A 27,474-nucleotide genomic window follows, 5' to 3' on the forward strand; every position below is an offset into this window, starting at 1 on the left:
ACAATTGGGGACTAAAAGTATGAAAGGAGGGGAGAAGGCAGTAGAGAAGAGATTAGCTTGAGGGGAGTCCAGAAGTGAGGAACTGGAAACAGCCAGTGGTGTTACCCTTTCAACCAGCACATCAGTGAAAGGAAGAAGAGAACTCAACCACTTTGTCAAGGTGGAGGAAGGGAAGTTAGGGGAAGTTTGGAGTTTCTTTAAAATTAAATATATATATTATATATATATGTTATATATCCTGAGGAAAATAAGCAAACTGAACAAGAGCAATAGACAATGCAGAAAAGAGAGAGGTCACTAACATCACTAGCTGCCAGGTGGGAGACAAGGCCATCTAATAAGGGTTGGCTTCTATGTGGGTTTCTTCTAGACAGTGAGCTTCCTGAGAGCAGGGAATTACGTTATTTATCATTTTATCCTCAGGGCCTAATCTCTTTGGAGCCTCTCTCATCTGACTTAGATGAGGTGAGAGTGGAGATAAAAATTTAAGATGCTCTATACCATGAAGCAGTGTGGGAGAAGCGCTATAGCAGTCTGTATAAAGTGGAAGCAGGAGAAGGGATAGCCAGCTGTGCTTGAGGGTGAGGGGACACTAGCTAAAGCTTCACAGAAAAAGGGAGGTGACCTGGCTTTTGAAAACTGAGCAAGCAGTTACCTGGTAGGAGGGTTGAACGTTCTTCTAGGTCAAGGTGATGGAGGTAACCTCTAAGAATGAGGGGCTGGAGATGGGAAATAGTGGAATGTGCCAGGGAAATACAGGTGACTTCTGTGTTTGCCCCACAGAGTAGGGGTAGAGTGGGGAGATGAACAGAATTAGAGCACAGAGGTTTAGAGACACACGTGCACAGACACAGAAACAGTGGACATACACTGTACAGAGCAACATGGCTCACGTATATGCTTTTAGGTTTTTCATTCCTTTTTCTGGTTTTAGAACTTTGAAAAAAGCCATTTAAACTTCAGTGCTCTGAAGGAGACTAGATGATCTAAAGTTATTCTTTAATTCCAAGCTAGTTTCCTTAGAAGCACAGGACCGATTGGTAAGTTTAATTTTTTAATCTATTGGTTTGGTCTAGAAAACTAGAGAATCCAAGACAGTTGTTGATTTAATTGAATACAAAAACACATCATTTTGTTTTTAGTTTTAAAATTATGGTAAAATATGCATAACATAAAATATATCATTCCAACTATGTTTAATCATACATTTCAGTGACATTAAAATATTCACTTTGTTATATAACCATCATCACTGTCCATCTCCACAACATCCAACTTCCCAAACTGAAACTCCATACTCATTAAACAATAACTCCCCACCCCCCATTCCTGGCAACCCCCACTCTGTTTTCTGTCTCTGTGGATTTGGTACCTCATCTAAGTAGAACCATACAATATTTGTCTTTTTAAAAAAATTAAAAAAAAAATGTGTAGAAGAACTGATGTGTAGGCCTGAGGTGCAGAGAGTAAGAGGATTCACCAGAGACAGAATGGGGAGCAGAACAAGTGGATCTACTGAAATACACTGCTGAGGGGAGCAGCAAGCAAAAAAGGAGAGGTCTGCTGTGCCATATGTGGTTAGCTCCCTGTCCGGGGATTGAACTCAGGCCATAGTGGTGATAGCAATGAGACTTAACTCCTAGGCCTTATTCTTTTAGCATGATGTCCTCAGGGTTCATCCATGTAGTCACATGTGTCCAAATCTTCCTTTTTAAAGTGAAAAATTATTCCACTAGCTGTATATATAGCATTTTGTTTGTGCATTCATCTGTGATCAATGCTTGGGCTGCTTCCACCACCATTTGGCTAGTGTAAATAATACTACTAACAGGGGTATACCAATATCTGTTTGAGTTTTTGCTTTCAGTTTTTAAGGTATTGTGGGGAAAATGGAGTGACTCAGGCTCTTTCTCTGCTTGCTGCTGCTAGCCTCTGCAGCTGTCACCTGTGGCCTTGCTTGTTTCCCAGCTTGCATTACCTGCATGGGATATTATGTTAATGCAAAAGCACTAATATGGGACACGTGCACCTATGATTATGGACACCTGGGTTGAGAAGTGAGGGCTATAAGGGGAGATTCTTGGGGGCTAGGGAGCTCAGTTTCTGCCTGCCTGCCTCCCTGCCTTCTTGCCTGTGAGTCTAGTCCCCTGATTCAACATTAAAGGCATGTTAGAGATACTGAAGGCTCCAAAATTCTCTTTTCCTCTGCCCGAATCTGCAATGAACCTGCCCAGCCTGGGATGATTGCATAACAGGTACACAAACAGTATTGGAAGGGTTGGAACATATGATAATAATGTTTAATTTTGTGAGGAATTGTGAACCCATTTCCAAGTGGATGCACCATTTTACATTCTTCTCAGCAATGCACAAGGGTAGCAATCTGACATATTCTCACCAGTACTTGTTATTAAAAAATTTATTCTTTAATAGTAACTATCCTAATGGATGTGAAATGGTATCTCATTGTGGTTTTGATTTGCAATTTCCTACTGATTAGTGATCTTAACATCTTTCATATGCTTCATAGACATTTGTATATCTTCTTTGGAGAAATGTTTATTCAAGTCCTGTGATCATTTTTTTCATAAGGTTTTTGGTTTCTTTGATGTTGACTTGTAGGATTTCTTTATATATTGTGGATATTAATCCCTTATCAGATGTACGCTTTGCAAATATTTTCTTCCCTCTCTTGGGTTACCTTTTTACTCTATTGATAGTGTCACTTGATACACAAAAATTTTTCATTTGAAGTTCAATTCATCAAGTTTTTCTTGCTGTGCTTTTGGTGTCATACAAGAAATTATTGCTGAATTCAGTATCATAAAGATTTTCCTTTTATAAAAGCAAAACATCCTTGTATAAATTATGTTGGCTTACGTTCTATCTTTAAAATCCAAATCTCTTGTTTAGTCTGCAGACCATGATTAAGCTTCATTCATTTTCTGCTTTTGACTCTTACCCTCTAAACATGATTTGGATACCTTCTTATCATCTTGGTCGCTTAGGAAATCAGAAAAGGTGTTGATTGTAGTAATTATATCGTCTTTTCGTGTTCTCAATATGTTCAAAAGATTTTAAAAAATGCTTTAAACTAAGTAAGGTTTAGGTTTGCTTTGGGCTTCCCAGATGAGAAACTTAAAGACTTACAGATTAAAAGCCACTTTCCCACTTCAACTGGTTGTGTATATTGGAGAAGAGGAAGGAGTAAGAAAGAAAAGGTAATTAATTCTTTTTGGTTCATATGATTGATAAAGAGATGAAGTGATTTTTTTTTTTCAATTTCTAAAACAAAACCAAAAATCCTCTGGGCATATCCCAGGCAAGGGAAACTTCACCTGGAGAGAGGTTTGTCAAGTAGTAGGAGATGGGAAATGACAGCAAGCTGAGTCACATACTTGCCAGTATTTTGCCATGGATGTGGCTTATTAGCTACACATGAGCTTTTTGATCACTTTATCGAGAACATTTTAAAAGTGTTCCTGACATTATGTTAACTAAAAAATAAATGCTATGTCTTTTGGTGGAAAAAATCTCTTTGATTTGGTTTTGTCCTGACTCCTATTCTGTTAATTCATGAGTAACACCTGTAGCAGTCACTTAATTTCACCCTTTTGAAACGAGGTATTGAAACAGTTATCTAAACTTTCATTAACCCACAAGTAATGGAGAGACTTTTTGGGAACTGTAAATCTTCCCATTGGGAAAAGTTTCTATTTTCTTAAGGCAAAAGAGCCACATGAATGATTAATCATCAGGAAGCATTCAAGAAAGGGGATTTCCAGCAAGGGGACGATTCCCTAATGTTGGGAAGCTTCCTAAACATCGAGAGGTGCTGGGGCCTCTGATGAGTCGCCAACAAATTGAGATGAGTCTGCGTATTGAGTTAGTCCAACCTTGAATCCCTAGGATGTTAATTACCACTGCTTTCAGAAGCATTTCATGGGGTTTTGTGGCTTTTAAACTTCCAGACTTTGAGGATCTTCTTGGGTGATAACTACGCCTGTGGATTGTTTAGTATTTACCAAGGGTTCTGAGTTTTCTGCTGTTAGAGACACATAATAGGGAAAGTTTTCAAGTGTTTGTATAAACGTATATGTATATGTTATATGCCCATGTTTATACATCATGTACATAGCATACAATGAATTCCAGGTGACTGACCATAAAGCAAATGATTAAAGTGCATTTTGCTCTCTGGAAGTCATATTGAGCGTTAGGAATTTTTGCAAGGGCTTTGGAAAAATTTTGCTCTATGGAATTTTCTCTGAAGAAGAGTTTACTGGAAAGCAAAATGCATATATTTCATTAATGTTATTTATCAGCAGCAAAGCAGTAAATGAGAGAGATGTATTTTTAAAAACAGCTTAAAGCACATTGCTTTGATATACTAAATAGATGGCAGTTGATTTTTGGATGTTTTCCTTTTAATCATGGGGACATTTAAATTATGTTACCACCTGCTTGCCAATCCTGTTTGCCACACCTACTTACCCATAGTGATAATAGGCATGTGAAAATTAGGAAAAATAAAACACAGATATTTTCCATCATGTCAAAGTGGCATGTGGTTTTGATCCTGCACGAGTGGAGGGTTTCCATCAGACTGTCCTATCTGAAATCTCCAAGTCTATTTCCTCCTTTGCCTGGACTGCTGTTACTGGTAGTTGGTGTTATTCAATTATCTCTACATTTCAACCTTGGTGTTTACCTCTAATGTCGCTCAAGTCGGTAGATGATTCATTGCATCTGGAACCAATAAATAGGGTTTGGCAGAAAAGGGACAACGTGTGGCGGATATGTTTGGAGTAAAGGGAACAATGCATTTGAAACTGGGCTGTCAGAGCTTGGAAATTCAATTATGCCTTCATGGGGACAGGGGTCGGTACCAACATGCCTGGCCTGTAGTGAGCACCCAGTGAATGCTCACAAAGATGGATTTTAATCAGCACAACCAGTATATGCGAGAAGGACATTGACACTGCAGTGGACAGACAAGTTCCCTAAATTCTCGATTCTTGAGATTTCATCCCTGCTCTCAATCATATCATTTAATCTTTCTGGGTTTCCTCATTCCTTAAGTAGGACTGATAATTTTGTGGTATTAGCATTAAAATGAATAACCTTTTGCATCAACAAATACCAGGCAATGCATGCATGAATGGTTAATGATAAAACATGATGCTACTTTGATATCTGGAGATCTAAAAACCAAAATTAACTTTCATTTCCTTTGTCATCACTAAAAAAGTACATTAATCTCTACACTAAAGCTTAAAGAAAGAGGGAAAAAAAATATGGTCAAGGCCAGTGAAGATGGATACCACGTAGGGGATGGACCTCCCTGGTTTCTTAGCTGGAGCTTAGTTTTCCCTTACAAAGCATGCTTCTTCTTTGTTTTTTTTGTTTTTGTTTTGTTTTGTTTTGTTTTGTTTTAAATTTGAGGGAAACAATGCAAGTAAAAGACTTGTGCTGTTAATACCAATTATATTCCAACACCATTTAAGGAACAGAACCAGGAGATGGATGGGCTTTTAGAACCTCTTTGTGTCTCCCAAAGAACACCTCTCTTGGCTGTGTTCAGTCAGGAAAGGTTTGCATTTCTTCAGGTTAAAGAGCCAGAGAGCTTGAACGATAACAGTCCTGGGGCTTTTGCTATTTATCTTGTGTAGTTTCTGCTCTTCCTGAGCAGCTGGAAGGTATGTATTGGGTCTTCACTTAAACTTCTTAGCATCATAAATGAAAAAGTTCTATGTTGTGTGTGCTGTGCAGAGAGTCACTTTTGCAGTGGGAGCTTTTGGCTTCCTGCCAGCTTGGTCTTGTCATGTGCCCTTTTGAGCAGTGGCTTCAATGATGAAAGGACAAATGACAAGCATGGTCTCTGAAAATTACTCTTCCAAAAAAGTCATTACAGTGGCGCCTTCATTTTCTACTGCTGCACAGGGCAGTTTTGTGGTGGTGATGGAAACTGGACATGGGTAAAGATTGTGATGCAGCAGATATGGATGTTGAACTCTGAAATGTCATACCAACTTGAAGCGTCTATATAGTTGGATCTCAATGTTATCTCAATACCTTTTTCTTAAACAGCAAATAGTTACCATTTTAGTGATTAAGAACAGTGTTTGTTATCTTGCATTTTCCAAGAGTCTCAAGTCTAGGCACACAGTAGCTGGATTCTCTGAGCAGAGACGTCCAGGTATCATCCTCTTCTGGAGCTCTAGTGTTTCTAAGCTCTTTTGAGTTGCTCGCAGAATTTAGTTTCTTTCACCTAATTTTCATGTTGACTGTTGGCCAGGGAGAGTTTTCAACTCCCAGAGGCTGCTCTTGGATCCTAGTTACATGTTCTCTTCATAATATGGCAGTTTGCTCTTTCAAGGCCAGTGGGAGCTACTTGCTTTTAAGGTATCACCTGAATAGGTGAAGTCTATTCCCCTTTTAATTCATCCAAAGTCAACTGATTTCCTAATTGAATTATACCGGCGACATTTCTTTACCATGGTCAAATAACATAATCTATTTATGGGAGTGATATTCTGTCTCATATACCAGCTCTGCTCCTACTAATGGACTGGGTATTGGTAGACGGTGTATACCCCAGGGAACAGGAACTCTGGTGGGTATCGTGGAATTTTGTTTCATACAGATAGTACACTTGAATTTAGGGATTTTTGAAGGTCTCTTAGATACAGCCTTTGTGAAAATCTGGGTTCTGCAGGATTGCAGTGAGCTGCTCCATGTCTTTGAGAACTCCATATATCTTACTTGGTCCTGGGCTGTCCTGGAGTAACAAAGAATGGACTAAGTTTGGATCCTTTCCATTCTTGGAGGCTTTAATGGGGCTCCTCATTTTAGTTTACTAGGAGGGGTTCAGGCCTGCAGGTGCCTTCTAGGAGTTGAAACCCATGAGGGGATCTGTGCTCTTTAGTAGAATACCCATCTCCATATTCAGTATTTCTCAAAGTTGGGGCATGTTTGATGCCAACAAAAAAACTGGGAGGAGACATGGCTTTGCCTGGTTCTGATCCAAATACAAAGCATTGTTGTGGAATAACCTCAGACCCGGAGTGGATCATCTTTTTGGCCTCTTGAACTGTGAGTAGGACTCCTCCTCCAAAGAAGTGGGGAAAGGAAAAAGGTAGGGCATTCCTAAAGGACCCATTTTGTTTGTGTTAATGGGAGACCTACCCACTTCCCTAATTGATTGTTCACTACAAAGTAGCTTGATGCTTCTTTAGCCTGGGAGCTAAATGTAATCAACTTTTGTTTGTTTCTGTAAAACAACAACAAAATTTTTTTGTGCCCTTGAGGAGATCATTATTTCTATTGTATGAAGATGGTAGCCCAAACATTAAAAGTAATTAGAGCAGATGGCAGTGAGTGCTTCTATTGTAAAATACAGTGCTGCGTGTAAACTGGTTTTCATTCTCTGGGCTTCCTCCTTTTCCCTCTGTCTCCATATATTCCATTTGCTTCCATTCAAGTATAAAGGGGAGAGAAAAAGAGGAAGGGAAAAAAGGTTCCCTTGGTGTATGAAACTGAGGAGCTGTCAAAGGTTCATAGCAGGGAAAGTGAGCTCCCGTGTATTCAATCACTGAAATTAAGTGTTTTCGAAAGCGGTGCAGTCACGGGTCCATTGCATGGGGAAATAACATGCTGTAGTCCATCACTTAAAATGTTAACCTTGTCTCTTACTAGTGACTGGGAACAGGAACACGTGCTCTATGCTCGCTGGTTAAATGGCAGTGTGTCAGCTCTGAGGAAAAGGCTAGCATGTATCTGTCAATCTTCCGATTTGGCTCTAGGCGCGTATGTGTGCATGTGCCTGTGTGGTGTACACACACACACACACACTGCCCCACTCACACACTTGCACACACTTCCTCCTGTATTTGTGTACCCTTTAGAGACCTGGCTTATTGCTTGTTGGGAATGAGGAGAACGGAACCAAATCCCATTATTTCCAAGTATGGCCTTGAAAAGGTATTCTTGCTTGTTTGCCAGTTCTCAGTGCTTAGGTATGTATTAGAATTGTTTACTTTTATTTATAGAAAGTTCCATTCATTTTAACACACTTCAGTATTGAGGGAGCATAGATACACTCAGTGTTCTATACTAACAATATTGAACAATATCATCCTTACTATTATACTCATAGCACGAAGTGGAATATGCCAGGTAGTAGCGAACTTTTTCTGTGAAGAGACAAATAGTGCATATTCTAGGCCTTGTGGGCCATAGAGTTTTTGTGACAAAGCAGAGCTAGAAACCACACATAGATGAATGGTCAAAGCCATATTCTAATAAAACTGTTGTTCACAACAGTGGGTGGGCAAATTTGAACTGAAGTTTGCTGATTCTGTTATAGACAAGTGAGTATTTTACCAGATTCTTTTCTCTCTGGCATATGAATAACATCAGGTCTTTCAATACATGGGGGATAATGAATGTCCGCTGTGTCAGCAGGAAAACTGTATATGCTGCTGTGCAGCATTCCTTCCTTTAGGCCCAGCTTTCCTGTCTGTCCTCCTTGCTGAGCCTGCAGTGCTCCAAGCAAGCTTCTTCCTTAGGGTATTCCCCAGTTTACCTCTGGCCTATACTCCACTTCTCAGCTTTAATACTTTAGCAGACCAGGATGTATAAAATAGCCCCTCCCACCCTTCCTGGCACCTCTGAGCCACTTCATCCTGCCTTAATTTTTTTGTTTGTTTTTTTAGAGTACATGATTTGCTTTTTGTATTTAAATGCTATCTCCCTAAAATAGAAGTTCCATGAAGTCAGGGGTTTGTTTCACTTTGTGTCTAGACCAGTACCTAATGGGTAGTGGGTGCTCAATAAATACTTGTTGAATTTAGTGCTCCACCTGCTTCATAGTTCGAGACATGAAAGCTGAAGGGAATCTGATTATTAAGTAGGATAATACCTAAGTGAACTCAATAAATGTTAGTCATTATTACTATTAATTAAAAAATTCTTTACATTCTTTGAGTTTTTATTTTTTTATTAAAGTAACATTGCATTATAATGTTATATGTTTCAGATGTGCATCATTAAAAACCAGCATCTGTGTAAACTACATTAAGTTAACCACTTAAAGTCCAATTCAGAGATCCATCTGCTTCATATTTCTAGGCAAGAGGATGAAGAGAATCTGTGATTGTTAAGAGTGAAAATACTTAAGTGCACTCAGTAAATGTTGATCAGTACTATTCTTTAACATAAAAAAATTAAGTTTGGAGAGACTAATGTGCAAATTTTTTAGTTGTGATGATTAGTGATACTGTAAGTAAAATGCCCAGCACTGTGCCTGGGATATCAGAAGCATTCAGTAATAGGTAGGTCTTTACCATTATTTTCTCCAGGAAGTAGAGTGATTGGCAGGTTTATAATTAAGAAAGAGCATTGTTATAGAAGTGAAGATTCAAATGGAAGCGCAGATTTAAAAAAAAAAGACTCTGTAAGGGTGTTATGTTTACAGACTGTAAGAGTCCCCTGAAGCTCAAGTGCAAAAATAACTTACATGCATGAAGCATTGAGCTAACATCAATATTCTTTGAAATATCACACTGTGTGGATGTGTATAGGACAGAGATAAACTAGTGAATTGCCTGGTCTTCTAACAGTGACCAAGGGTAAACTTGAAATGGATGCAAATCTCTGCAGAAGGCATTGTTGACTTTTTTTTTTTTAAAGATTTATTATTTATTTATGCATACAAGAGCTGGGCTACAGGCCAGAGGTGCAGGGGGTGGTGAGAGGATTCCCCAAAGACAGGGTGGGGAACAGAACAGGCAGACTGACTGAAATATACTGCTGAGGGGAGCAGCGGGAGAGTCAGGAGAGGTCTGCTACACCATGCGGGTTGCTCCCTGGCCGGCTGGGGATTGAACTCATGCTGCAGAGGCTGCGGACAGCTTCATAGGTTGAGTCTTAACCCCTTGCGTCACCAGGGAGGCCCGGCATTGTTGACTTTTCAGTGAGTAGTCAATGTGCCAGCCAGTTTGGAGGGACTTTCTGGTGTTATCTCATAATCATGAAGGGTTTATAAGCATGGAGAAAAGAAAGTGATCACTTAGAGCCAGCATGAGCTCAGTAAGAACAAATTATGCCAAACTAATTTAATTTCCTTTTTGTTCCCTAAAGAGTTATTAGATTATAGGGTTGGGGCTCTCTTTGTAATCCTGGATTTGTAGATGGTTAAGTTTTCTACAATAAGCATTTTTTGTTTCATAATCAGCTAAAATAATCTCAGCCTGTGGTAATTGATCCATAGTGTCTAGATTAAAAATAGAAAAGGTAAGAGCGAGGGGGTTCACCTCTAAGGCAATCTCTGCTAGGGCCAACCATCTAATCCTTTGAATTCTCATAGCAACTTGGCTGTACCTTTAATTATTGAATGAAACACATTTTATACTAATTATCTGGCCATTTGTCTTTTTCTCAGTGATAACATGAGCACCTTAATAATAAGGATGAATTTACATTTATCTGTGAGAGATGTCTATACATTAAGTTGTACTAAAAAGATTTGGGATTTTAGTTGGTCAACAAATTTAATATCACCTAACATTATCATATAGTTATTAAAATAGCCAAGATGATTCATTATACTAGCAAATGTTAATGACAGTTAATTATTTGGGAAAAAAACAAATGCAAAAGTAAAACAAAGAAAAATGGAAAACTTTCCATGAATATAACTTCTAAATTAGTTGAGGATGAACGTGCAAATATAAGCCCTACAAATAAGGACAATATGTAGGTGATATTTATGTCAGATGAAAGAAGGTGACCTAAGCACAAAATAATGGAAGATGTCACAAAAGAAAAGTGTGTTTGGTTCAATTGAAAATATTTCTATTAAAGAGCACCAAAAAAAGTAAAAAAAAATGCAGCTTCATATCAAGTTATTTTACCTATTAAAATATTTTAAATGATGGTATAATGGTTATGAGCCTGAGTAAGAAATGACCATTCATATTTTGGGGGTGTGGGGATACAACAAGAAACTCTCCTGAAGTTTATATTAGGGACTGGCTGACTCTAAGTAAATATAAACTGTATCAGTGATAAGTGCTGTAGAGAGAATAAAGTTGAGTAAGGGGTGGAGAGAATATTGGTTGCAGGGACCTGTCTTTTCCTATTTCCAGAGCTTACATGCTGAAGAAGGCATTCTGGTGAAGTGTCAGAATAATTCATTCTTGTCTTTGTCATCCAGGAGACTTGAGTGATTCCCATACCTTACCTTCTCCACCACCCAGCTTAACACATACACTCGTAAGTAGTTTCTGCTCTGCCTGGCCTTCCAACTTGCTGATCAATTACTTCTTTCAAGATAACTCTGATGGTATCACAAGTATATTTAAGGTGACATGTAAGATTTGCAGACACTGCACATTCCCTGAAGTTCAGAGAAGTGCTGACATACTATAGAAGAAAACAAATTGCATAAGCTTGCTAGCTGAGACAGGAAAGTTTTGCTCTTTTGTGGGGGTGGATGGGTGGGTTAATTTGGGTTATAAGTATTCAGGTAAAGATGAGGCCATGTTCTAGATAGTTCTTAAATCTCTATTTCTGTATCCACCCACATGTGCGCATGGGGAAATGGTTTTCTTCATCTGCAGAATGGGAATGAGTGATTCATCTATCTAAACCTAAAGCCAAAGGCTGAGCACCCTAGGAACTATAGTGGAAAGAGCTTGTATTCAGTGGAAGTAAAGCTACATTGATCTACAAGTTGGATTGGTGATTTAGAGCTTCACTTTCATGAAAAATATCACATTGGTATCAATTGAGAGGTTTGCTTATATATTGACAGTTTTTTTTTTATCGATGTAGCTTTCTTTTTTGCTTGATTGGATCAAAGCAATCGTTATTAGAAAATGAAACTATTAAAAAATGAATCATTTCCACAATATTATGGGCATTGCTCTGGAAGGGAAATATGCTACCAGTGTGTCAACTCTGCAAGGTATAGAAGAACTAAAATTGGTATGGCAACACGCCTATGGTTGTGGATTCACTGATAGGTTGGGGATATATTCCTCTTCTACTTTCCCAGGTAGATGTTAGGTACTTGAGACTGCATTAATTTTCAGAACTTCTAGAACTCAGTCATAGCTTTGCACTGCAGTATGAATCATCAATAAAAATTCATGTATCTCAAAATACCTTTATTCTGCCATGGAGTTGTTTAGGCACAAGGAAACTTAGGCCCCTTACAACTTAATGTTTAACGTTTATATTCATTTGGGATCTACCACACTGAACAGAGATATTTTGAAAGAAAAAAAATGGGTGAAATATTTCATAGGGATCCTGCATCTGAGTCTCAGTTTTAATTTAGACACACTTGCCATACTTGGTTTAAGTTTAAATAGAACTTGAAAACACAGAAAGGAATGTGAGAGCATGTGAGCAAAACCTAATGGATTGCAAGACCTAGGGGTGTTGCATTTTTTAAAAAATTTTAGATCTTATCAACTATCTGTCTACCTGTGTCAGAAACATGAGTGCTTGTGTGTGTGCATGCGTGCACACATGCATGGGGTTTGCAGATGGGTGATTCACCTGAGAAATTATTTTATGAACTTTTATTGAGCCAGATTCTTTGCACAAGTCTGAGGATATAGTAATGACCAAAACAAAGTCCCTGCTTTCATTTGAACAGGCTCAATAGAGGGTGAACACACAAGGAATTATATATTCTAATTCTAGAATGAAACAATTTTAGGGAAAGGATGTAATTGAAAGTGATACTATTTTATTTTTCTCTGTTGAGGTGACATTGATTTACAACCCTGTATGTGATTTAGGGGAACAGGTTCATACCTCCTCTGAGGTATGTCACCACATGTAACCCAACATCAAAGCTCCCACAGTCACCTCCCCTAGGCCACTCGGCCCCTTCCCCTCTTTGCTCCAACTCCCTCTTCCTTCCCTTTCTAGAAGCCTCAGTTCCGCAGTCATATTTCTAGGGTTTTGGTCTAGTTTTCTCAGTTACTTTTTTTCTCTCTACAGACAACATACAAGTGAAATTATCCAGTATTTTTTTCCTGACTTATTTCCCTTACCATTATCACTACCAGTCCCCTCCATGTTGGCAAGAACACACCTTTTTTTCTTATAGCTGAGTAGTATTCCACTGTGCATAAATACACAACTTCTTAATCCACTGTTCTGTTATGGGCATCTAGATTGTTTCCATATCTTGGCTTTTGTAAATAGTGCTCCAATTAACATAGGAGTGTATATATCCCTTCAAATTAGTGGTTTTGTATTCTTTGGATAGATACCTAGGAGTAGATTGACTGGATAACAGGGTAGAAATACTTTTAATATTTTAAGGACCCTCCATACTATTTTCCACAGGGTCTGGACCAATCTACATTCCCACCAACAGTGTGGGAGGGTTCCTTTTTCTCCACATCCTAGCCAACACGTGTTTCTGTTTTTTTTTTTTTTTTTTTTCTTAAGCCAGTCATTCTTACAGGAGTGATGTTGCACCTCCTGGTTTTCATTTGCATTTCCCTTGTGACAAGTGATCAGAAGTGCTATTTCAATAAGGAGACAGGGGAGGGGTATTATGTGAGCAGAGACTGGAATACAGTAAGAATGAGCTGTGCAGATATTTTGGGAAGAGCCTTCCAGGAGAGGCCACAGTGAGTGAAAAGCCCTGAAGTGGGAGCTTGCTTTGCATGGATCTTGTCTGTCTCTACCACTCTGACTTTGATACATCATTGAAACTCTTTGGGTCTTTGCTTTGTCATTTGCAAAGAGAAGATAAAAATATTTGACCTTCCCACCAACGGGGTTGGGACTGAGTACAGCAAGTTTTGAAGGTTGATGGGCCAGACATAGATGCTTTAGCACATGGAAGGCAGTTAATGATACACCTAGGTGTATCAGAGCAAGAGAGAGTATCGTTAAAGTCCACTTAGATAAAAGGTCTTGGTGCTGACTGTAAATTTTAAAATGACCTCAAATTAATTAATGGAGAACATCTTGCAGTGTTCTTCCTTTGATTCCTTTACATGCTTAACGCCCAGTTGTTCCAGACTTTTCCAACATGAGGGTCAGGAGGCCTGGTTTTCTTTATAGTTCTGATGCTGGGCTTTGAATCTGATGGCCAGGTTATTGTGTCAGAAAAAGTTAAGCTACTGAACTATTCAGACTTCTTACAGCTTGTCCACACACCATCTCCCCAACTTGATAGGCTCTTTGGGACCCTGAGCTTCAGGGGTTGGCTTAAAGGAAGCTTCCTGGTTCCTTTTATCGAAATATCTCCTTCCCTCTAGCCTTTGCCTTGAATTGGTTCTCAAGCTTTGATGTGGAAGTATCTGAGGAGATCATTAAAATGACAGATCCTCGGTTCCCACCTCCTGAGCTTTTGATTTCTTTGTGGCGGCACTGAGGGAGTCTCTTACACTTTAAACACCATGAGCTGTGAAATACTGTTGAAACATCCTCTTTAAAATGAAGAGGTTAGGATTTCTCTAGTGTCTTTTACATCTGACCAGTAGAAATCCAAACTTCTTCAAATTTGCTTTTCTAGTGGACCCTGAGCTGGTGTTACAGATAATCTGATCCACCCTGCTCAGCAGTTGACTTTACCATCTTCATCTAGTTCAGTTTTTTCCACTCACTACCACTTTATTCCACTCCGCTTTCTTCCTGCTTGCTTTCCTTTCCTCTCTGTGGATTCTATGGGAGTGAATTAAAGGATTATCAGAATGTGCACTTTATAGCCTGATAAAAAGCATTTTGTAAATTTACCTCCATATGTCTGGTGTTAGTATGTAATCAGTAGAGAGCAAAAATTCTCACCCGCCATGTGATCCACAGATGGCATCGTGGGGACAGGGTTCATCCAGCTTCTAACATAGTCATGCTTCACCCGGGCTGTGATGCTAGGGCTGCTCATGACTACACCTGATGCCTTTCCATTGGGAGGGGTCTCTAGCCTGTATTTCTCCTTTATAGATGTAGACAAGGAAAAGACCTACTTTTTCCCTATCCCAAATCCTGGTTGGTGATGGATGGGGCTGGTTTGCAACTCAGGACTATTAGTGATGGTGGTGGAGAACAGTCAGTATTCTCTCTTTCCAAGTCCACAAACTCTTTTGGTAACATATTTTTCCTTTTCTGTCTTAGAACTACTTCAGGGCACTGTGCTCTCTGTAGGTATAGTTATTGCGATTATAAAATGCCTTCTCTTCTTAACGATCTATGCCCATCTGCCTCTAAGCCTCACGAGAGGACCTTCTAGGCAGCTATTTAATAGGAATTCAGGCTTCACATTTGCTTGGAATATGGGTGGGAAGAAGAATTGTGTGGAGAGAGGCATACACATGTTGTATGTGTTACCTTGATGGAATCACTGTTTTGTGATTCTCTGTTTTGATGTCATTATATTTATCATAATTATGGTCCCATAAATGCAGAACACATTCAGATATGTGCTCAGCCTCTTGCACAAGGCAAATACTGCTTCTTGTGATGCATTTGTCTTGAAAAACATCTGATATCAAGGGGACCAAAAATTAACTGGAAAGCCAAAAGTTTTGGAGGGAGAATGAAGATTAGGATGAAGAGGAGGTGCTTCTTCCTTTGGACTTTTCAAGCCAGCTCCTTGGCCCTCCTCACTCACAGGTTCCAGGCTGTCATTTGAAGTCTGTGGCATCTCACCTATGCATGAACTTTTTCAGCACTGAGGCACCAAGCACAGAAGGAAAGCAAAAAATGATATCAAAAAAGGCAGAGTAGGAGAATGGAGCTAAGCACTTGGAAAGAGGAATGTTCCTATAAAACAGGGACACTTTGGCAGTAGAGCCAGTGAAAAATGATATCAATTACATAAAGCAAAATGCCACCCATCAAGCAGAACATTTTAATTCTCTCTATTCTAGGCTATTTATGACTTTTTTCCAAGACTCAATACATGTCTGTAAAAATAAAAAATGGAATCGACCCCATCTGTTAGGTAGAGGGAGGCCTGTGCTGGGAAAAAGGTAAGGAAACATCACCAGCATGTTGTTGAGAATTTCAGAAACCGGCACAGAGGCACATCAGGTCCAACTTGATGTAGATGCTTGTATATTTTCCAGGTTGATGTTTTGGTTGAGGAAGAGGGTGACTACTTTTGCTGAGCCACTTTACATTAATTTTAGTTCAAGAAGTTTCTATTTTAATTTATCATCTGTACTCTCCTGTTTTAAAACAAAACAAAAATTCTATTTTCTAGGGCAACCTTTCTTTTCAGTTCTGCCAGAGATGGTCCAGGGCTCGCAGCTGGTTTCCAGAAATATTGCCACAAGATGGCGACAACGTCACGGTGGAGAAAGGCCAATTGCTACTGCTTGACACCAATACCAGCATCCTCAACTTCGTGCATATTAAAGGTTTGTGGAGGTTGATGATGGGTGGTGGCATCATTTTGTAATTGTCTATCAATTTTAAGGGGCAGGGTGGAAGAGAACTTTTAGGGTAAGTTTCAGCACTTGGCGATTTATTCTCAGACAAATTCGATGTTTTAATATGAAAAGGAAGAAGTGGCCAGAGGAATCAAAGTAGAACCCCTTTCTTTTGATTCTTATAAACACAGAGCTCGATTATTTTAATTTTTCAAATACAAGAAGGTTAAGAGTCTTCTCAAAGAATATGCTTCTTTATTCAAGCACTTTGTAGTCATGCTCATCCAGGGCAACCCCCACAATATAGCAAAATGCTCTGAAATCGCCTAATGCTGCTGCCTTTGAAATTCCCTGCCAACAAAGCAATGTCTTCCTGCTTTTACCCTGTTGTGGTTTTGACTTCCTGGTCCCATGGAAAGTCATATAAATAGTCTTCCTTATTGCAAAACTGGCCACATAGCTCCAGGGTCTGGGAAGCTGGAAGAGACTGAGAATTCAAATTTCAACTCCTCTACCACATCATCAAGTAACTAAGTCAGTTATTTCAGCTTTGTGTGCTTGCTTCCTTATCTGTCAAATGAGAATAAAATTCATCGCCTTCTTCAGGGACTGATAATGAGGGGTGGTTATCAAAGAGACTCTGTTCACTGGCAAATGAAAAGTGCTTGGGAAATGTGATTAGTTATGGATATCTTTAAAACTCTGCACTAAAACTCTATTTTTTTACCATAAGTGTATTTAATACTTACAGGAGCACTTGTTCTTGTTAAAGTAAGAACATGGCTGCATGAGGGAAAATAAAACAGTGTGGAGGATAGACTGATGCAGTTTTGATACCTGTTGCTTTTAGATAGAATCAGATTCTTCTGAACAGAAGTTTTATCATTCCACCTTCTGGAAGTTAGTTTTTTCCCCCTATAGTAGCAAGGAGTTTTCAGGCAAATCAGTTAATTAGTACTCTTTAGGGAAAATAGTCTATCAGCTTAGATTCTTGTTCTCTCTCTCTCTCGCTCTCTCTCTCTCTCGCTCGGGGTGTGTGTGTGTGTGCACGTGCGTGTATGTTTGTGTTCTGTGACTATGGGGTCAGAGTACTAGCTTATTGACAGCTATCAAATACCTAAGGAAAGGATTAGCAATGACAAAAGAAAACTACAGACTTCAAACCTCATCTCAGAGAAAAGATGCCCTTTGCACACCTTTAGCCAAGTTCTACTGGAGGAAGGGATATCCTTTGCCTCATATTGAGACTTTTGTGGAGAAGTTTCCTAGCTAAAATTCCTGTACCAGTAATTTTCTGGGTCACCTGTTACTTCCAGGTTAATGTACAATCAAGGAATGGTGTTGGTAGGGCCAGAGAATGAAGATAGAGAAAAGGCAGCAGAAGCAGAGCAAAGGCTAAGAAACAGGCAAGGGCATGTGGAACATATACTTGGCTTCTTAGAGATGTTAAGATCTGAGCAAACTAAATACTTGCTCCTGGCTACCACCTTCCAATAATGGCTTTTTCCTTCTTTTCATTATTCCTGGTTCAGGCAATATTTTGCTTTCATCTTTATTTAGAATAAATGAGATGGGTTAGGACAATTGGTAGGAATGTGAGGTTAAGTAGTGGACACCAGTTTCTGTTCAAGTAACCTAGGGGAGTTGTTGGCAGGGAGCAGAGTTGGCCAGAGTAAAATCTGAGATTTTTTATCATAGAGATCAGAGTCAACAGATGACTTGCAAATACTTAGGAACTCTGTGGGAGATTTTAAAAAAGTGAAAAATAATACCTAATGTGAGAAATGTGCATTATCATTAAAGAAAAGCTAACTAGGGAACAAATATAAGAGGAACATTTTTAGTTTTAAAATATGTGATGCAGACAGTAAGGCAGAATGTGGACAGAAGTAATTAGAGTATCAAAAATGTAAGATTAGACTTGGATAGAAGCAAGAACATGGAGACCATATCCTTTGTGTCTGAGGTATTCTGAGGTAAGTTCTGATCATAGAACTTACCTCAGACACATGGAGTATGCACACAGAGTCAACTTTTGAGTAAGTTCTCATCTCACTTAGTGAAATAGCAGGTGTTCAGTGGTTCAGGCCCCAAGCCTTGGAGACCTGCTGCTTTTTCTCCCATCCCATGATTCACCATTGAGTCTTATTGGCCAGATTTTCAACATGTGTCTCATGTCATCACCTCCATTGATAACACTCTAGTCCTAACTAAATACTTTCTGGCTGGGACCATTCCCAATGGTCTCTTAGCTGATTCCCATGTTTCTAATTCTTTGTTTTTCTTAGAAGCAGAACCACATTTTTCTTTGGGGCAGTAATGTAAGATGGGCTCCTCTATAGCTGGACATAGCCCATGACTGAGAGTTGGCCAGTGAGATGTATAGGAAGTATGGGCCAGAATGTCTAGAAATATTGCTGAAATAGAGCTGACCCAGTGGGCAACTCACTCTATTTGTCCTTGTCCTTTCTTTCTCCTCTTCCTTATTTCCTGGAAAATAAATATGACAGCTGTATTTCCAGCTGCTATCTTTGATCATGAGATGACTGATTAAGAATGGGGAAGAAGCAGACTAGAAGAAGCCCTGTACCCTGATGACTTTGAAGTTGCCATAGTAGCGTGGTAACTGGGACTGCCCATCTCTGTAATTACTTTTTGTGATAAACAGACTTAATATATATGTTAGTGATATTTGACTTTTATGCTGTACACTAAAATAGGAATAATTTATTGTGCATATCCTTTAAAAATAAGTGAAATCTTCTCACTTCTTTCCTCAACCACCCACCCCTCCACTCCATGACTTTGTATGTCTTCTAAGAGAAAAATCTATAGCTCATACCATTATTGATGCCCTGATTGGTCTTGTCTTCCTCATTCACCATGCTCTAGCTCTTTCATGGTTGTAGGAGGTACCCACTTGCCTCAGGGCCTTGGCACATAATCTTTTGCCCGGAATGTTCTTCCTCCGATATTCATGTGCATATCTCTTTTATTTCATTTGCTCTTTGAAGACATGTCAACATGTCAGATAGTCCTTGCTGGTTCTTTTCTAAAATTATAACCATCCCTATTCTATTACTCTCTATTCTTTCATTTTGCTATGTTTTTCTTCATACCTCTTTTACCACATGGCATATTATAAATTGCCTTATTTGTTTACAGTCTGTTTTCTCTGCTAAAATAAACTCAAAATGGCAAAGAACTTCAAAATATATTTACCACCATCTCTTCAGTGTCTTGCACAGTGCCTGATACATGATGAGGGCACAAAAAATATATATATTGGTTGTTGAATGAAGGGACAAGTAAAATGGTGCTGAGTTAAGGTCCAGGATAAAATTTAAGAAGTGTAATTTTTAAAGTCTTTCTCTCTGAAATATCACTTTTCCAAACTAGTTTACTTTCTCAGTTCCTCATTGTGCTGATACACAAATACTCCCACATATACAAATGTATACAAGCAAACACACATGTACACATAAATATTCATCCATACACATACATATACATGTCAGTATGAGTTATTAGGATTATAAGGTCTACTGGTAAGTTATTTTTCTGTTTCTAAAAGGCATTTGAAAAATGCCTTCATTGGTGTGGAACCACGATTCTCCAATATCTGGTTGATGTAGCTTAGCTCTAAACCTGTGATGTCTTTTCTTGGTCTATAATTTGTGTGATAGTACTTGAGGGATAATAAAAAGCTATTCAAATATAAAATTGAATCATTATCATCATCACCACCATCACCATCATCACCATCATCTGTTCACTCTGAATTTCTGCTACGGTCTTATCTTTTTTATATCCATTCATGGTGTTGGAAAAATAGCTGAGTGGAGTTTTATTTTTCCTGATGCCATCTATTGGCTGAGATAAAGGATAAAAATTTCAGGTAAAAAATAATTGCTTCAAAAGATTTAAAAGCCAAAATATAATACAGTATAGTGGAAGCACTTTCTTAGTAATTTCTAAAATATTATAAAAAGTACATTCTACATAAGTGTGTAAACACTTTAAAAGGATTAGAGCTAAATAAAAGCCAAACCAAATCATTGAAGAACTACATTTGGTACTACTTTATGAAAATATTGCATCCTCAATATTATTTTTCCATTCATAGAAGCCAGCATCTTAACATACAGAGGAGTAGGCTTACATCAGGAAAACTAACCCTTCTGCATATGGCCCTCAAGAATCTTGAAATCTCTGTGCCTTTCTTATATTACCATCTATAAAATAGAATTGGCGTTTTTTCTCACAACTTATATTAATATATAGCAGAAAGGAGGATTACAAATTTCTTTGAGGCAATTGGGAAATGGTAACAGAGGCGAAGTTTTTGCCATTATTTCTGATGCTCTATGTACAGATCTGAACTTGATTGTAAATTCGCAGATTATTTTGTGGCTATGGTAAAAGCTTCAGTCATATTTGTCGTTATTTTGTCTTCATTAGCAAAAGATCCAGAACTTCTGTCTACTTACCATTTCTACTTCTCTTATGTCCCCCCTCCTTTTAAAAATATTTTTTAGGGGGTACTGTTAAGCACAAAAGAGAATTAACCCAATCAATTAATACTAATGAGCTGGGATGGAAATAGGCATTGCCTTGATTTAGTTAATTATATTTTCGTTCTTTTATGTTAAGATGCCCAAAGGCCTTAGGCATCACTGAATTAAAATTTATTATTTTATTCCTAGTAATTATGATGAGCCCATAATAACAAAGAAGGAATGTTACCCTCTTGTCACAACCATTACATATCCTGAGTAAGGATCTTGGACTTGCATGTGTAGTTAGAGAAGTGTGCATATTTTCTGAATGAATCAATGAATCTCTCTCTATTCTGGAGGTCAAGCAGCTTGACCAGAAGTGACCTAGAGATAAGGGTTAACAAAGGGTCAATTAGGGGAGGATGAACTCTAGAAATCTCTCTTCTCTTGGGTTGGGCTTTCAAAAGGAAGATAAGTCGTAGTTTCTTACTACTTACAATCCCATCACATTAAAATACTTGAACAGAAATTTGTTTCCAGTTTCTATTGCAGCTTAACAGTGCACTGGTTTCCTTTAATGTGATTTTCTATTTCTTGGTCTACTGGTGTATACCAATGCAGTTAAATGCTTGGCAGGCTTTTGAGCCAGGAAGAACAGAATCTGAGTCTGGGCTCGCCTCCTTCCCAGAGCTGTGACCTTGGCAGTTGCATAGTCTCCTTAAGCTTCAGGTTTCTCCTCATTAGCTATGATAACAGAAACAGTAACAATGTCAACTGACATTCATTGTTTGCATTTGTGTGGCAAGGCCACAATGTCTCACCCAACTTAATGGACATTTTGAATATTAAGGGGTAGGATATTGGTAAAGCTCTTAACACAAGCCTTTGTCCAGAGTAAGCCCTCATTCATGTTACTTGTTTCTTTTGGACAGACAGGATAACAGAAAAGATGGCTGAATATCAGATCTCTGATGCAACTTTATTTGCCGATAGTGGCTACTTCTATATACAAAGCAAACTGGATTCCTGAAAGAATTAACTTGGTAATAAAGACTTTGGATCACTTGCTTCTGTTATCTTCAGATTGTGTACTGAAGTGTTTTTCTTTCTATGGCAAGGAAGGGAAGGCTAGAGAGTTGGAAGTAGTGGTTTACTTGCTTGGTGACCTTCATTCTCCTTTTTATTTTTATTTATTTATTTAAATATATATATATTTATTTATACAAGCACTGGGTACAGTCAGAAGCGCGGGAGGGTGAGAGAATTCACCAGAGTAGGGAACAGAACATGCAGACTGATGAAATACACTGCTGAGGGGAGCAGCGGGCACAGCAGGAGAGGTCTGTTTTGCCATGTGGGACCCTCACCGGCGGCCAGGGATCGAACCGGCATTGCAGAGGCTGTGGGCAGCTTCCCAGCCCAACGCTCAACTGCCTGTGCCATCAGGTGAGGCCCTTATTCTCCTTTTTATTGTGACTTTTTGGAAGTGTGTTTTTCTAGTGCTGTTTGGAATGTGGTCTCACAGTCTCTATTTTCTATTTTAGTCCACAGTTTTGAGGATATGTGTCTTTTTAGTCTATTATTATATTTGGAATTTCTACAGCCCAGCAATGCATATTCTTTGTTGAGATGATGCATCTTCTTTTGACCTGCTATCAGGTTCATTGCAGAGTTTCTTTATCTTTACTAAGGAGTTGAGGATTTCAGAGTGAGATTGAGTCTTATTCCCAGCGCAGCCTTTTTTACCCCAGGGATCATACAATTTGTTCCTTTTAGTTAGCATCAAACTGCCTCATTTTTTGTTGCTTTGTGCATCAAGTACCCCTTCCCAGTGAAGTAATCTAGAATTGCTGCAAAGCCACATTTTCCTGGGACATCACTGGTGCTCTCTCTGGGCTTCAGTTCTGTGTGAATCACTGGGCAGACTATCTCTGCCTGACAATCTTAAGACTTCACAGATACCACCTTAATTTTAAAGGAATTCTATTTAAAGCTAGACTAGATTTTTGACAAAAATCACGTATTTGGCAAAAATAATTCTTTCTCTCATAGCTATGCAAAGTCTTGGTCAATAGAAGAGGGTTTTGTGGACTGGTAGCATGTGTTGGAAATTGGTAAGTTGAAAGTAATTTGAGTGCAGGTTGGCTATAAAAGGAGATTGAGTTGCTTCCTTTCTCAGCTGAAGCACAGCTATCCTCCAAGGCAGGGGATGGAATCATTATGCACAGAGAATGCAGCAAGGGTGACTCATGGCAGTTTGGGCTGTAAACTGCAGACCCGAGTTCAAATTTGAAGCAGCCCCTGACTCTCTTGTAGCTTTGGGTAAGGCTGTAGTTCTCCATTCAATGCATAGAGAGGAACTGATGGTGACTCCCTGCCCTTTGGAGGAGAAGAGTGGGTTTTGTAAACCTCTGCTGGATGTTAATATTATTTGTATGTGCAACCTTGAGGAGAAGCACAGTTAAGGAGCTGGTAAGCCTCCCATGCTTTCAAGCATGGTCTCCAGAAATGGCTGGAATATACACTAATTTAAAGGGGAAGACTGATAAAGACTTTGACATTGAAAGAGTTACCTTGACTTTTTGAAATCTACCCTTGACTCCTTTTACCTTGAGCATCTATGTGTCAGTCTTGATGACAAGCTGGTGTTACTTATTTTATGAGGGGTCTTTGCCAGCAGTATCCCAAGCTATGTGTGTCACTGATAGAAGTTTGAATTGGCTAAGAACTTGAATGACTTTCTATCCATTCTTTACAGAATTAGTATCAGGGTGTGTGTATTTCTTCTATCTACTATTGGGGACAGTGCAATCTAGGCTAGAGCCTAAGAAAGCAGAAGCCAGTTCTGGTTGTGCTCACCTTTGCATTTATATCTGCAGGCAGATAGAGTAATAATTGTAATAATAGTAATAATTGCTGAACGAAAGAACTAATGAATGAATTTCTGATCTCAAGAGGCAGATTGTTAGTTGTGAATTTCACTGTGATCAGAGTCCTTCCTGGTAGCCTCATATATTAGTGGATTAGTCCAGACAGTGACCAATTTTATTTACTATTCGTGTATCAGGAGATCAGAGACAAAGGCTTTTTAGTGTGGGGGACACTTGGCTCTGAAACCCCTTATTTTTTCCAATCAGACAATGACTTACATGATTTACTTCCAGAGAACAGTCCCAGACACACTTGATTAGCCTTAAATGAAAGATAAGGCATTGCTGTGAGAAAGGACATGCTTTCAATAGATGGGCAAACAGACAGATAGATATTAAACAACTTACAGTTTTATGTCTTGGATATTGTAGCATGAAAAATGCTACCAAAATGGACCCTTTGCGCCCTAGCACAGAAGCTATAATATCTTCAGTAATGTAAGATAAGTGTTTCAAACTTCCTTACTTAAAATCCTTTTTGACTTTCCATTAGCCTTTAAGATCAAGTCTAAACTCCTTAATTTGGCTTGCAGGGTCTCTTTGGACTCGGTCTCTCCTTGCCTCTCTACCTCATTTGTTGATTAATGATTCCCACATCCTGTTTATCCAGACTAGGAGTGGAGCTCGAAATCTGGGATGCTTCTGTGTCTGGGATTCTTGTGTAGCTTAAAATTTGTTGGAGACTTTGCATTTCATTACTATTATTTCTCGTGTACTGCAATATTTCTGGGTGAGAGTGAATATGGGAAGTGGTCTAATGAAAAAAATTACTATGAGGAAGCAACTGTTATTTTTCATTTCTAAAATTATCACGATGCAGCCAAATAATGTATACATACAATATTCAGAGAATAATTGTATTTGGAATCTTTCAAATAAGCAGATTTCTCAGAGAAATGTATTAAATTGCATGATTAGTCAAAAATATGACTGGGTCAATGCTAATTAAACTTTGATAAAGAAAAAGAAGATTATTTGAATGAATGAGTAACTTGGTAGCTAGGGAGAGTTTTACCTACCTGCTACAGACTTTAGGCAAGAGACAGTTTTTTTTTTTCTATTTCTCCTTATAGATAGGTTTTTTTCCCCACCCTGAGATCCGAAGTGACGTTTTAGAAATTTGTGCAATAGCTGAGAGTCTTAGAACATCAATGTCAGAAGCTTTGTTGGTAAAAAGGAAGTAATGGTTTTCTGGAGGTAGAAAGGAAACCAAGGCTTAGTTAAATAATAATTGATGACAGTAACTATAATGACAAAGACATTTATGAATAACTCAGTGTTTGAGTTTCTTCAAATATTTCTGTATAGTTTCTCTTCTATAAATGTGCTTACAATTTGTAATTAGTGCAGACTTAATCCATTTATAAGGTTAACTTAGTTTTATGTTTTAAAGAAATGTAAAAGCCTGAGTTGCATAACGTTTACTTCTTTCTTAGCTATCTGTGAAGCTGATCCGGTCACTTAAATCAGGACATTTCCACTTAACTGAAACAATTCACTGTGACCTTCTGGAGGTAGAGAGTGCACTTTAAAAAATTTTTATTTCAGCACCTACAGAAGGACTAAAAATAACAGTAAATGTTAGTTAAATGATGAAGGACTTGGTCGGAGTTCCCCAGCCTTGTATTTCTCAACCTGTTAGCTGGTAGCAGACTCCACACGACTGTGGATACCTAGAGCAAGTTAGCCATTTCCCAGAGCTGTGGCCCTCAAAGTATGATCCCAGGTCATTCATGCAGGAACTTGCTAAGAATGCAAATTTTGGGACCCCACAGCAAATCTACACTAGGAGTGAGAATCCACTACTCTGTGTTTTAAGACCTCCAGGTGATTCTGAGCCTGTTCAAGTTGGAGAACTACTAGCCGAAAACAATAAAGGCAACTATATAGAATTGTCAGGACTGAAGCTAATTATCCTGACCAAGCTACTTTTTTTCCTGAAGGCTATGAAACCTTTTGCAAGGAACAGTAGAAATGTGACTGTCTGCACTGAATGGGTCTCTCCAAAACATGACATTTTTAGTCAGAATTTTAGTCAGAATTTTCTATTCTGCCAGGGAAACCTGAACTGGTGAAAACAATTGCTCCCAATTCTTAGCAGCTCTGAATTGGTGATATCATTTCAGATATTTTTTCTCTCTCTATGGTACCTGTTCAACTTAAAGAATTAATACATGGCGTCTATTCCGGGGAGGTGTGTTATTCTTTTCCTGCATTCTGAGAACATTTTTGCAAACACTTTCAGTTCATATTTTCTTTTTTTAATCAGGCAGAGACATTACAATTAAAATACCGTTAAAGTGATTCTGGCAAGTATTGCAATAAGCATGTTTTTTAATTAAAGGAAGAACAGGGGGATGCATAAGCAGCCTCAGCTAAAGGGGAAAAATTCATCCGATATCTATTTTAATTGAAATGGAAAAAAAATTGGGAGACGCAGCAGCAGCAGAGCCTGTGTCTGTGATTGTGTGACTGCCTCCCAGGTTGCTAGGTTTAGGTGTTCTGTGCTTGATTAATTAGTAGCCAGCCAGAGAGTCCATTCCCTTTGCCCCCAATCCTTAAAGCCTGATTTATGCCTCACATCCCCCATGAATATGTGAGGGCTCAGGCATCTATATCCTGAGCTGCTAGTGGATAGGATTATGGAGCGTGCACTGAGCTCTTGGGGGCTCTCGTTTGCCAGCCAAATTGATTTTCCGCCTCTCTGGCTGGGGACAAGCCCACCTCGAAGGCTTCTAGGCTCTGCTCCAGTGGATCAGGCAAAAGTCTAATCCGGATCTTGCCAACAAAGGAAGCTGTGTGCATCCCCATCACAAGGCAGGCTTCCGGGCAGTGCCTGCCTTCCCTCAGTGTTACTCTTCTCCCCTTTCTTACCGTCTCCTGACTCTCACCTCCACAGTAACATGGTGTTGTAGAGTCAACCATGTACCCCAAATGTGCCCAATCCCTCAGCCAGTCCCCCTTATCCAGGCAGAGCAGAATTCAGCCATCCTAAATGGATGCTCATCAGTAATTCTCCAGGGAAAGGGAATTCCACAGGCTCTCCTAACTATGTTTATTTCACACACAAAACGTGACTGAGATACAGCTTGCCAAATTTTTTCGGGAATTATTTTGGGTTGACACAAAAAAACTGGATGGAGGTTAATCAAGGCAGATAAATTAGATTCTTGATATATAAAGATTTAGGTAGTTGAAACTTTGAGTAAATAACTTATGTAGTTTGGTGACACAGATTGAACTAGTAAGTGGGATCCTCATGGCGCAGAGGCTTCCGGGAAGATGGTGCTAAGGCCGAGAGTGTTTTTCTCTATACTTTAAATGAAGTCACTGTCCTGGGCTCATTTTGTCACCTGGAATACACATTCTGACCAAATGCATTCTTATTCTGTATCCTTTCTCTTCTGATACTTCTAAAAATGACATTAGAGGATGACATCTTCATCTACCGCCTTCATATCTTAAAGTGTTTCCTGGAGGCTACCACAGCTACCACAACCTTCTGATTCTTCTAATTCACTTAATTCTTTGACACACTCTTAAAAAACTTGTTACTTCCTCTCCTTATGCTAGTCTTTAGATACACATATTTGACAGTTTGAGCTCAGGGCAGAGGTTGACCTTGGAGATTCA

The 27,474-nt window shown here is 38.9% G+C and overlaps 1 protein-coding gene across 1 annotated transcript in view; it reads left to right on the plus strand.

Moving 5' to 3' along the window:
* Positions 1 to 27,474, plus strand: part of PKHD1 (PKHD1 ciliary IPT domain containing fibrocystin/polyductin) — a gene marked incomplete at both ends in the record, with an annotated part of 445,094 nt that overhangs the window by 110,170 nt on the left and 307,450 nt on the right. Inside the window, one exon of the mRNA XM_084258872.1 lies at positions 16,244 to 16,400. Coding sequence (XP_084114998.1) covers positions 16,244 to 16,400 — 157 coding nt within the window. The remainder of the gene's footprint in view (positions 1 to 16,243; positions 16,401 to 27,474) is intronic.

Source organism: Talpa europaea (genome assembly GCF_964194135.1).
Source record: "Talpa europaea genome assembly, chromosome: 2".
In the NCBI taxonomy this organism is placed as follows: Eukaryota; Metazoa; Chordata; class Mammalia; order Eulipotyphla; family Talpidae; genus Talpa; species Talpa europaea.